Source organism: Colobus angolensis, unplaced genomic scaffold (genome assembly GCF_000951035.1).
Source record: "Colobus angolensis palliatus isolate OR3802 unplaced genomic scaffold, Cang.pa_1.0 Scaffold148, whole genome shotgun sequence".
NCBI lineage: Eukaryota > Metazoa > Chordata > Mammalia > Primates > Cercopithecidae > Colobus > Colobus angolensis.
In genome coordinates this window covers 5,875,068-5,888,339 of record NW_012114577.1, presented here as the reverse complement: position 1 = coordinate 5,888,339, position 13,272 = coordinate 5,875,068, and the positions used below count along the sequence as shown (strand labels likewise).

At 37.8% G+C, this 13,272-nt stretch overlaps 1 protein-coding gene across 1 annotated transcript in view; it reads right to left on the bottom strand.

Annotated features, from left to right (window-relative positions):
• Nucleotides 1-13,272, bottom strand: part of RYR2 (ryanodine receptor 2 (cardiac)) — a 592,347-nt gene that overhangs the window by 109,583 nt on the left and 469,492 nt on the right. The window contains exons 71-75 of the mRNA XM_011935762.1: nucleotides 12,605-12,845; nucleotides 12,137-12,224; nucleotides 9,484-9,576; nucleotides 2,571-2,741; nucleotides 1,437-1,496 (exon numbers count right to left, since the gene is read on the bottom strand). Of these exons, the coding sequence (XP_011791152.1) occupies nucleotides 1,437-1,496; nucleotides 2,571-2,741; nucleotides 9,484-9,576; nucleotides 12,137-12,224; nucleotides 12,605-12,845 (653 nt within the window). The remainder of the gene's footprint in view (nucleotides 1-1,436; nucleotides 1,497-2,570; nucleotides 2,742-9,483; nucleotides 9,577-12,136; nucleotides 12,225-12,604; nucleotides 12,846-13,272) is intronic.

Here is a 13,272-nt window from a genome sequence, read left to right as displayed (position 1 = left end):
GGAATATATTATATTGTTGTTGCTACTTTTTGACATTCACATATTTTCATAATTTAAAAAAACCCTGAGAAGGGACACTAGAATAGAAGACAACAGGCTGAGTCAAAATACCAGCTTGACTTTTAAAACTGCATCACAGGTTTTATAAACAAATGAATAATTTATTCACCGGTATAAAAAAATTTCCAAATAATAGTAAATGGTCACTGGATTGCCAAAACTACTTCTAACAATTCTTTCACCCACCATTAAAAAGTAGGTGTTATATAGATTTCCATCCATGTTTTTATTCTAACTGTACACTCTTCTCTCCTCCTTAGGTAAACTCATTTATTCCTATTGCTGCAAATCTCGACATAGCCTTTTGATATCGTTTGGATCTGTGTCCCTGCCCAAATCTTATGTTGAAATGCAATCCTCAGTATTGGAGATGGGGCCTGGTGGGCGCTGAGTGGATTATGGGGCAAATTTTTCATGAGTGGTTTAGCAGCATCCCCTTGGTGCTGTCCTTGAGACCGTGAGATCTGGTTAAGTGTGTGTCACCTCCCTCCTCACTGCTCTTGTTCCTGCTCCTGCCAGGTGAGATGCCTGCCTCTCTTTGACCATCTGCCACGACTGTAAGCTTCCTGGAGCCTCCCCAAAGGCAGATGCCCATGTTATACTTTCTGTACAGCCTGCAGAACCGTGACTCAATTAAACCTCTTCTCTTCATAAATAACCCAGTCTCATATTTCTATATAGCAATGCAAGAATGGCCTGATTCACCTATAGACTAATGACTCTTTATATATATATATATATTTAATTACTGATCACTCCATGTAAATTTTTTTGTTTTTTGAGACAGGGTTTCCCTTTGTTGCCTAGGCTGGAGTGCAGTGGCATGATCTTGGCTCACTGCAACCTTCGCCTCCCAGGCTCAAGCTCTCCTCCCACCTCAGCCTCTCAAGTAGCTGGGACTACAGGTGTGTGTAACCACCCAGCTAATTTTTGTATTTTTTGTAGAGATGGGGTTTCGCCATGTTGTCCAGGCTGATTTTAAACACTCGGGCTCAAGTGATCCACCTGCCTCGGCCTCCCAAAGTGTTGGGATTACAGCTGTGAGCCTCTGTGCCTAGCCAACATTTTCTTATAGACACCTGTCTCTATGTCCAAAAGACCCCAAAACCCATCTATCAAAAGAATACATCCAATCTGTATTTCAATTGGTGATATATATTTTTTCCAAAATTTGACCATCTCTGGTAATTTTCTTTAAATTATATCATTTATTATCTTTAGAATTTTTAATACAAAAGGCTTTGCAAGTAGGATAATGACTAATTAAAATATGTCCATTACCTTAATGTTTAAAGTAACATTTGTCATACTATCTTAAAGAGAGATTAACTAATGTATAGATAGTAAATGTGGCTTAAGAATAAAACTTGGCTTACCTTGCCTTGTAAATGAATATTGCTGCGGATTATATCTCGTACTTCATCCTCAGTATCTTTCTGTCAAGAAATAAATGTTACCTAAAAGAAGTCTTATATTGCATCAACTGTCACAAGTCAATAGAAACAATCCAAACCTTTTTTGAAATAGTATATCTCTAAGAAACATCTTTATAAAATTACATTCCACAAATTTGGGGCATTCTCATTCAAATAATTTCTTTAGACTGCTGTAGCCAGAAGCAAGGTAATGACCTGCTTTACCTCCACAGTAAGGACATTAAAATTCAATGGAATCAAGTTTCCAACTCATAACAAGAAAGGGGCATAGCATCTTTTCTTTGACTGAAATAGAAGTATATCTCCAGTATTCTTCCAAATCTCCACAAAGTCAGTTTAGCCCTTAATAACATCCTCCATGACCTAGTAATAGCAAGGGAAATGCAACTGAGGATCAAACTCTAGAGAACTGCCAATAGAGCTGCGTGATACAGCCCACTCCCACAGCTTCCCCTCAATTCACTCATTTTAGAATATCAAATGCTGCATGTACAGTGACGAGCTTCAGTGATTCAATGTGGAATGGAGAATATGTCCTCCAATTTACATAAATATAAAATAGAAATTCCAGTGTGCAAAATACTGCATCCTCATTTGCCTAGCTGTTAGAGGACATCGTAAAATCTTGAGAACTTAAATCTTGCAGAGGAAAACAGCAGCTGATTTAAAAGTCAACACCTTATCTACCCACAGTTGGCACAATATATTATGCTTCTAACATTGAAAAATCACCCTTCATAAATCTGAATATACTTCTCATCACAAACTTTCTATAGAAGTTTATATGAAATCCATTTTTTTTTCACTAGCGGAGATTGGTTTGTGTCTTTTCTGTTTGGTTCTTGAATGTGCCCTGGAGGTGATTAACATAAAATCAGCCTCAAAATAAAAAAAAAAAAGCAGTCTTTACGTTTGAGTCTTGGGACCTGGCTAGAAAACCTGCTTAATAAAACCTGCTTAATAAAACATGTCATGCAAATGAAATACTGACACAGGGCAGTGAGACAAAGGAATCAAACACTGGGACTCTGGAGGTCAGATGATCATTACTGCTGGGATGGAAAGGAGACTTACCAGGCTAAATCGATTTTTGGCCAGAGCAATGAGCTCCTGGTCCCCTGGGGCACAGATATTCAACCCAATGGGCAGTAAGCGCTTCAGAGCTGCTACAATCAGAGAGGTCTGCATGGAATACCGATCTCCTTTGCGCTTCATTTTCTTCCTTTCCTGATCAGAAACAGCTGCCTATGGAACAAGAGAAGTGCTGGGATCTGAACCTGCTTCTCTCACATGTAGAACCACTACGACTCTTCTCTAACTTGTCACTTCGCCTTCCTCATTTTCTGCTGCTCCCTAGTTTTGAAAATCTTCCTGTCTTGAGAATAATTTTTGTCTTCCCATCTTAGCACCGTTTGCTAATTTTAAGTCCTACCCTCAGATTCCTATTATAATTCACTGGTATGCATTCCCATGTAATTTTTAGAAGAAAAATGAAAATTTTAATTTTAGGGAAGCAGATAAATATATAAAAATTCTATAGTAATTTCAGATATTGTGTGCTTTCTAATTTTCAATGCTTAAGAAAGAAATACAAGAATAAAGGGCTTATTTTTCCTTTGACAAATGCTTGCTTTGAAATATGTATACATGTATATGGTGTGTGTGTGTGATCTAATATATCTAGAACAATTGCAAAATGCATTTTCCTTTTATACAGTCTGCAAACTTGTCTTCTTAGAGCCTCAGTCCCTGTCTAATAGAAATAGAAGTAATATACTCATTGGAGTTTCATAAATACTCAGGACTATCTGGATAACCAGTTTACAATTGAATGCTGCCATGTTACTCAAGGGCTCTCTCATGATGTTTTTGAGGCTTATGCTAGCAACACAGGGTCACCTTAAATGACAGAGTCTAATTTTCACTGGGTCATGAGCATTCTATCAAGAGGGCATGTTCTAATGTCAAAATGAAAATAATTGTGCCACATCCACTTATTTGTGCATGTCAAATATTTGGTAGCAGGAATTCAAACTTGCAACATAGTTCCATGATAATAAAATCATAATGAAAAATGTTTTAATATTTACAAATATAAATACATTGTAATAGTCTTGGGCTACTGAGACAAAAACAAAATAGGATTTAATATACAAATGATCTGTTTTACTTAACAGAAGGTAAAATATATCATAGCATGAGGTTGAAAGATATTTTTAGGATAGCAAAAGTAGTGAAACAAGTGAGTCACCATACAGCAATGGTAGCTTATGTATTACATTATAAAATTTATTATGTAATAATTATACTGTATATTGATATGCTATATAAAACCTATAATTTTCTGAACCATAGCAGTAAGAATCACACTTCTGTTCCAAAAAGATGTGCGTATTTTATGAATCCCATTTTTATATGTACCAACTTGTAAGAGATTATTCTCAGTAAGTTTATTAGGAAAAACATGATGAATAATTTGTACTGTTGTTGATTAATTCATTAAAAAATGGATCAGTCATTTAAAATGGGCTCTTTGTTCAAACGACAACATAACTAAAGTGATAAAAATAATTACCCGAATGAGCCACTACCCGAAAAATTGAGCAAATTGATACAAATTATACAAACATACTTCTATCCAATACCTGTAATTTAGTTTCAGCAAAGCAACATCCCCAATGTAGCCTAAATTGTATTGGTTTGGAGTTTTCCTAGTCTAAATTTGTTGGTGTTAGAGTTTTCATTGATTTTAACCTGGAAAGTTCTTTTGGTTTTATGGTCGTAGAGGCAGAAGGAACTTATATCTGGTTTAATATTTATAAATATTTGTGAGCTTATAATAAAAATAATCAACACTAAACGCATCTACAAATTACTCAATTTTGAGTAATACTAGGCAAATGAATTCCTACTTATACACAAACAATAATTTTGCTTTCCACCCCAGAAGAAATCTAGTACTGGAAAGAGTAGTAAATATTGGAACATTTATAGGTGATATCACTGTTAATATGAGGAAATTAAATCTATAAGCAATAAAATATCCTCCTGTACACATATATTGGGTATTTTTTGTTCATTTGTTTAGTGCCTATTTCCTCGCCAAACTATGTAGCTCCTTTGGGGCAGCTGCCAAACCTGTTTTGTCCTTTCTCTGTATTCAAAGCCAAGCACTGTGCCTTGCTCATAGAAGCAGCTCGATAATTTAAACAGAGTCGCCAAAGCGGCTAATGAATTTGCACACTTTTTCATTTTCAATCTGAGCATTTGGATCAGTTATGAAGATGTAATAACACGGCCCATATGTGGGCATATTTAAGAAGGGAAGTGGGATAACCTGAGCTCTTTCTTAAATCAATCACCTGAGTCCTGAGTGCTTTTTCTTTTCCTTTTCTTTTCTTTTTTTTTTTTTTTAAGACAGAGTCTCGCTCTGTTACCAGGCTGGAGTGTAGTGGTGCGATCTCGGCTCACTGCAGTGTCCGCCTCCTGGGTTCAAGCAATTCTCTGCCTCAGCCTCCCGAGTAGCTGGGATTACAGGTGCCCACCACCATGCCTGGCTAAATATTTTTGTATTTTCAGCAGAGATGGGGTTTCACCATCTTGGCCAGGCTGGTCTTGAACTCCTGACCTCGTGATCCACCTGCCTCGGCCTCCCAAAATGCTGGGATAACAGGTGTGAGCCACCATGCCCGGCCACCTGAGCCCTTTCTTAAATTAATCAAGCAATCAATCAATCAATCAACCTCTGCTTCTGCCTCCTCTCCTTTCAATACCTATTCAAACCCTCGCTTACCTCTGACATCTTTGACTATCCTATCAATTTCTTTCTCTCATACGTTTTCTAAGTACTTATTAACTATATGATTGTTAGATATCCAGTTGCATTTTAACTTTATCAATTTGTTACTACAATTCATATCTGTTAAAATTTCTTGCACGCCTACAATCTGCGAGGCACAATACACACATTATTCTGATGTTTACAAGCCTCCATCAAGGTAAGCAACATGAAAGGATTTTGCTGCTACCAACAGTGAGGTTTCAGATGAGTGAAGGGATTATGAAGTGGCAGAGGCAGCACTCCAGGCTGATCTGCCTCTGAAAGCCAAGCTCTTTCCTTTACCACATTATGAACGGGAAGCACAGTTTTAATCGGTTTCACAGGACCTTTCTGTGGGAACTTACAAAAAATGTTCTAATATTCCTACAATGAAATAGCCTACCAAAAAAAAAAAAAAAACAACCCACAAAAAGCTACCTTTTCATATTTTAGATATAGTAATTATAAAAATGAGCCTAGCTTAAATGTCCAAGGCCTGTGATTACATTTCAACAGGAAATGAAATCTTAAGAAGAAAAATAGAGTACAATTGTGTAATGCAACAGGCAAAACCCACCTTTTCTCACACCCACAAATAAACACAGAGAACCTGTAATAAATGCTATCTATCTGTTTTTTTTTTTTTTTTTTTTTTTTTTTTTTTTTTTTTTTTGAGACAGAGTTTCGCTCTTGTTGCCCAGGCTAGAGTGCAATGGCACAATCTCGGCTCACTGCAACCTCCACCTCCTGGGTTCAAGCGATTCTCCTGTTCTCGACCTCTTGAGTGGCTGGGATTACAGGTGCCTGCCACTACACCAGGCTAATTTTTCATATTTCTAGTAGAAATGGGGTTTCACCACATTGGCCACGCTGGTCTCAAACTCCTGACCTCAGGTGATCTGACTGCCTTGGCCTCCCAAAGTGCTGGGATTACAGGCGTGAGCCACCGTGCCTGGCCTGGTCTATGTTTTTTAAAATAAGTTACAAAAACCCCAAGTTTCATAAGACAAGTTAGGAAAATTTCAAACATGTTATTACAAATTTCAGCAATGCTAGCCATATAATGTGGTGCCACTGTGGATTTCGTACCACTGCAACAGTCAGTCAGTAAATGCAAAGTAAAATAAGATACATTTTTAAAAGCCCAAAGACCACATTTATAAATTCTTTAAAATCAAAATTTATTTCATCCATATTAATTAGGTAGCTACTAGGCACCAAGCACTGCATTGAGCTTTAGAGTTACCAAGTGACTGACATATGTTTCCTGCCCTTGAGGAACAGATATCTAAGTCACAGATGGGCTGCAGAACACGGGGCCACGTGCTCTGCTAGGAGAAATCAAGGGCTAAGAGGGCACATGGGAAAGCAGAAAGAGAAAGGCTTTGCTATAGGGAAAGCAGTCATATGCTATTCTGTGGGTGCAAAAGTAATCACAGTGTTTGCCATTGAAAGTAATAGCAAACACTGGGTTTACTTTTGCATCATAATACATATAGTTCTGTCATATGCAAACTGACATACTGAGTAAAAGTAAACTAAGGTCCACTTTTCACAGTGATCACCATCATTACACATATCCCTGAGGGTTTCCATGCCACACATAGGTGGTCACTTTCTTTCCTTACGGCCAATTTTCTATGCACTGGCCTCTCTGCCTTGTGAGCTATGTACCTTTTTCTCTATGTCAATTTGAGGTCCCCTCTCCCGGATCACCATATTCTAGACTGGCCTGCTGGCTTCAATCTATTTTCTTTTCTTTTCTTTTTTTTTTTTTTTTGAGACGGAGTCTCGCTCTGTCGCCCAGGCTGGAGTGCAGTGGCCGGATCTCAGCTCACTGCAAGCTCTGCCTCCCGGGTTTACACCATTCTCCTGCCTCAGCCTCCTGAGCAGCTGGGACTACAGGCACCCGCCACCTCGCCCGGCTAGTTTTTTGTATTTTTTTAGTAGAGACGGGGTTTCACCGGGTTAGCCAGGATGGTCTCGATCTCCTGACCTCATGATCCGCCCTTCTCGGCCTCCCAAAGTGCTGGGATTACAGGCTTGAGCCACCGCGCCCGGCCCATCATGATTTCTTGAGCAAAACAATATAAAGCATGAATGTGTTGACTCTATTGTTTGAACTAGAAACATTATTTCAAGCAAAAAAGAAAAGTGTATTATACCTACGTGATATAAAATGACAAATAATTTTTTAAACTTTTAAAAATAAAGAAGCTAAGTATAATCAGTAATTTCTAAAAATTTCAACTTTATTACTATTATTTTCTTTCTTTCTTTCTTTTTTATAAAGATGGTCTCACTCTGTGGCCCCAGTTGGAATACAGTGATGTGATCATAGCTCATTGCAGCCTTGAACTCCTGGGCTCAAGCAATCATCACACCTCAGCCTCCTTAAGTGGCTAGAACTACAGGTGTGTGCCATCACACCTGGCTAATTTTTTAACATATTTTGTAGAGATACGGTCTTACTATGTTGCCCAAGCTGGTCTCGAACTCTTGGTCTCAAGCAGTCTTCCCACCTCAACCTCCCAAAGCCGTCAGAATTACTATCATTTTCTATATGTTTTGTCTCAGAGTACTATAAGTCATATATTAAAAAAAAAAAAAACTCAATTTTTTAGTTTGAGAAAATTTGTGGGTCAGAGATGTTAAAATTAGGAGGCTCTTATCCATTACTTCCCTTTTTTCTTCTTGCAAGTAAGACTAAACTGTGTTATTATTAGCCAATGTTTATGGATGTCTCACTCTACGTTCTACAATGTGCAGTGCTTTGAGAGCATCTTTGAGAATCACTGGACTCGACTGACGGCAAAGAAGGAAAAGGATGTCTGTACAGGAACACACAGACTTCTCCTGGCATTAGCTTCTAGTTCATGTGCCTTCGGGTCAAACACATGGCATTCAAAACTCTAAACAAGACTACGCCTATCAAGCAATGCCATTCTACTTCCCTGGTGGCAGATCACAGAGCAGGCCTGAGGATCGGGTGACTTCTGGAGGTCAGTGGAGTGGGTGTGCCCAAGCTACTCTGTTGCCAGAAAGTATTGAGTCAGTAGAGGCTAATTTCCTCTGCCTGAGTACCACTCATTTTTGGATCTTTGGCCCTTTGGCTGCCAAATGTTACCACATGTAATATATTTATTTCTCATTTAGCAGGAATTAAATATACAAAGCCCTTTAAAAATGCTGTAAATGGAAGCTCCTCCCCTCCCCAATACGATAGAGAAAACAAAAATCTGGAAAGATACTTCCTACTTCATGTGTGAGAACCTGGAATTCTTCCATGTGGCTTTTAAATAATGCAGCGAATTTATTTTGAGGTCTGTTTATTTGGTACACATCAGCACACAAATATTCACACTTGATGGATACATAGTGTTGACGTGTTAAACACACATTATACTGACTGATAATTTTGTGAGTGGGGTGGTGTGTGTGTGTGTGTGTGTGTGTGTGTGTGTGTGTGTGAAGCATGTCTTTATTCTGTTGCTCTGACATCTTGGAGAATTGCTAATCCTGGGGAGACAGCAGCTCCTCTCATGGTTAGGCAATTCCTAGAGAAGGAAATGGGTTCCTTGGTCCCGGGAGCTTGCTTTTTGTATACAAATCAACTAATCCAGAGCCCACACTGACCCCCACCTCCCCCATGGGGCTCTTATACTCTGGGCTACTATCCACCCGCCCTAATCACTCTGGGACTAGGTACCAGGTAACCAAGAACAGCCTCTCTGATGTGGAGCCCCTGAAAATTATTCAAATTAGCCAATCAGAAACCCATTTGCCGTGCCTTGTCCATTCCTTCCAGTGGAGACCATGAGGCAAGCTCTCACCCACGTCTTCTCCTTGCTCTCTCTGCCTCCTGACCAACCCTGACCCCTCCCCAGGGGCCCTGCTTGGCATGGCATGCCTCCTGTTTCCAGGGATCTGTCAGTAGAAATGTCTTCCTCCATGACAGTCATTTCCCGTCTGCATGTCTTAACCACGCCCGATTCAAACAAATTCTGGTAACCTTAAAACAGCTTGCGTGTTTTAACCAATTTATAACATTACCAAATCTATCAGATTCCAGTTACAAATCTTCGAAAATCTAAAAAAAAAAAAGGTCAATTCATGAAAGTCACATTCAGATATTTTCTAGAAGAGTGAAACAGTTTATAGTCATACCTTGGACATCTTGGACTTGGTATCAGTAATAAGGAAAGACATATTGTTGATTTCATTCTGTACAACGAAGTTCTGCTCTTCTCTTTTGAAATTCTGAGAAGTTGCAAAGGAAATTTCAGTTAAAACCACTTAAAGAAGTCTTTGTAATTAGAGGTGACACAGAACCTACAAGCTTTTACAGAGACAAGTATTAATTTGATATATAAGAAACATCAAAAAAGGATACAAGTATTTCTTGAATATCTAATGAGGGTACTTGGCTAGGAGCAACAGTTCTGTGAACTAGATATGAATATGCACATTGCAAAGATGGGAAAACCAAGGTTCAGAAAATGTAATTGCAAGATAACACGTTTACCAAGGAGTAGCATGAATATTCAAACCCCTGATTAGCTGGTGAAAGGCATATACTGATTCCTGAGATTAATTAACATAGACTTTCCAAGGACGCATAGAACTATGACGTAACTTTCTATTCTGTCAGATTTTTTACCTATTTTTAAAATACCATATCATTATTTAACCCCTTTTAATTTGGGAACATAAAAAGACTGGCAAGATCAATTTATCTTTAAATATTTGGGGAAAAACATAACACATTAGCCAATTTATGTTTATATTAATATATGCCCATGAGATTCAAAAGTACATATTCAGATATTTTTGCTTATTCTTGAAAGTATGATTAGACGTTCATCTGAAAACTTACTGATTATGATAAATACCCTTGTTCCAAACTTTCATCTTGGACCTAAATCTAAAGACACTTCTTCGGCATTTTAATGACTGAGGCAGCTGAAGATTTTCAGTTCTTCAAATAAATATATACAGTTTTTTTGTTTTTGTTTTTGTTTTTTTGAGACCGAGTCTCGCTCTGTGGCCCAGGCTGGAGTGCGGTGGCGTGATCTCGGCTCACTGCAAGCTCCGCCTCCCGGGTTCCCGCCATTCTCCTGCCTCAGCCTCCCGAGTAGCTGGGACCACAGGCGCACGCTGCCACGCCTGGCTAATTTTTGTATTTTTAGTAGAGACGGGGTTTCACCGTGTTAGCCAGGATGGTCTCGATTTCCTAACCTCGTGATCCGCCTGCCTCAGCCTCCCAAAGTGCTGGGATTACAGGCGTGAGCCACCGCGAACCGTAAAAATATGCAGTTTTTAATATTTTTTTCCTGGGCTCTCGCTATTTTCCCATTAGGCATTCTAGGTGAAGTAACCCAACAGGAAAAACAAGAGGCAAAAAGCAAAACTTCATCGTTGTTCTTTGGCAGCTCAAAATGGACTGATTTCTTCTGAAATGTATTTATTTATTCATTCATTCATGTATGTATTTAGGGACAGGGTCTGGCTCCGTCACCCAGCCTGGGATGCAGCTTGCAATGATACGGCACTGCAGCCTCAAACTCCTGAAGTCAAGCAATGTTCCTACCTGTCACTGGGCATGCATATCTATCTATCTATCTATCTATCTATCTATCTATCTATCTATCTATCTATCTATCTATCTATCTAATCTATCTATCTATCTATCATCCGTCTGTCTGTCTATGTACATATCTAATCTATTTATCTTTTTAGAGTGGATTTTGAATTTTCCTTCAGAATACCTTGGCTGATCTGTTGCATCCCCCAAACATGAGTTACACAGGATAAATAAATTTGTATCTTTGTGAAGATATAAAGATATAAAGTTTCCTATTAAGTTTGACAGACTCCTCAGATGTGGGCAATAAATAATATTTATTATCCCAAATATTAAATGTGAATAATTTAAAAATAGTATGTGTCCAAAGTAATTTGATTTGAACACATAATATTTTACAGTCTGATGAAGTAAACTAGTAAGATATTTCAGATGATAAAACTGAGGTTGAAATTTTTATTTTTATTTTCTGTCTCCCATTTACAGAGTGACATAGAATTATAATTGATATAAAAATTCTAAACTTTTAAAATAATTCAGGATAATCATCAATGCTGAATTACCTATATTCTGCTAGTTACTGAAAATAAATGATAGAATACTACACCATTCTTATGACAGAATACTATGCAATTCTTATGATTAAAATATTTTCCAGATTTAAAAATGTATATTTCCACTTGAACTATACAAAATAGTGAAAATTCACCAAATTTGTACTTTAGAAATTCTACAAACAGGATTGTCAGTAGAAAGAAGCTTTATTTTAAAAGCCAATAGATTCTAAAATGTGAGCCAAACTAAATTCCTATAGATGTAAAGTGTGTGAAGATAAAACAAATTTATGGAAGCGGTACCTTTACAAGTAATATGAGTGTGCATTATTGTTGGAAATCGCTAGTCTATTTAAGCACATCTCAAACTGAGTACTGCATATTAAGAGAACAAAATGCCAAGAGACAGGGAAATCTAGATAGTAAAAATAGTACATCTTTATGTAACGTCAATATTAGTCTAAAATTTAGGGACAAATTTAACATATGTTTATGGAGTGCAATTAAAAATTCCTGTGATTTTTTTAAGAAGATAAATTGCAAAACTCAAAAGAGGGTTTACATTCCCTCAAACTGCTCAGGGGAACCTATTCTCTCCTCAAATGTTACATGAAACCTAGGAGGCAAGTAGGCAGGTGCCCACCAAACAGTAGGCGTGATCTGTCAATATTTTCACACTCACATGGGATTTCGACCAGTAGATAAACACTTCTGCCACCATGCGGAAGAGCTCCTCTGCTTCTGGGTTAGGCTCCTTTAGCCACTTTGCCCTGGATCACATAATAATAAAGCGGTTTCACAGCTACTCCTTAAAGTTAATTAAAAAAAAATCACCCTCCTAAAGTTAAATGTACTGACCACAGAGCTCATAGTGGTTTCAGCACAGAGCTGTAACATTAAAAGAAATTTTAAACACCATAACTGTCAAACTGTTAACTTTTACATGCAAAATCAGAATGAAATAACCAACTTTGATTTTAAGGCGTTTTAATTTTAAGCCAAAAATTAACTTACCTATAAACAATTAATTATATTATAATTACCAACAAGCTCATGGCCAAATAGTGAATGAAGCGATTCAAGAAGGACATGTGAGTCAAGAAAGGTTATCACTGAATTGGGGAAATTACTAAATTACTTTTGATCATACCTGTTATAGTCCACAAATCTAATCAAGAGAGGGTAGAAGGCATAGAGATCTCTGGCCAGTGTGGTGAACTCATCTAGGATGAGGAGTTCAGCTTCTGACATGTCCCCCCTGGCCTCGGCTTTCAGGTGGTCTTCTTCAGACACCACCATGGCTGCCTTTTTCTTGAGTTTCTCCATTAACGGCAAGAAATGAGTTTTCAAGAGCTGAGGTTTCACTTTATTTATTATAGGCTGGGAAAACACTGTTTAAAGACAGACATTAGTATTCTGCTCTGTATAACCATTCATTAAAATGATGATAGATTATAATTCTAATTGCAATATGATTAAAGCCTCCTTCTCCAGCACATGACTTCCTTAAGGGTACAGCTCATGCCTCAGCCATTTTTCTAGTCCAAGCTCTAATTGCACAGTTGCTATTACAAAAAAATGATTACTGAGTTGAATTCAATGATCTTCCTTGTTTTTAGAATAGATTGATAGCTAATTTAGAATGGAAAAAAAGATTTTCAGTCATTTTGGAAATCATTTTCACACAATAAATAAAATCCCCAAATGAAAAAATTTCCCCTAACCCTTAGAATAGGAACAAGCTCTGCTACATAATTACTACATGAGACTATATGCAGTTATCTCATTTTAACTATCTCCATCCTTGGCCCAATGGAA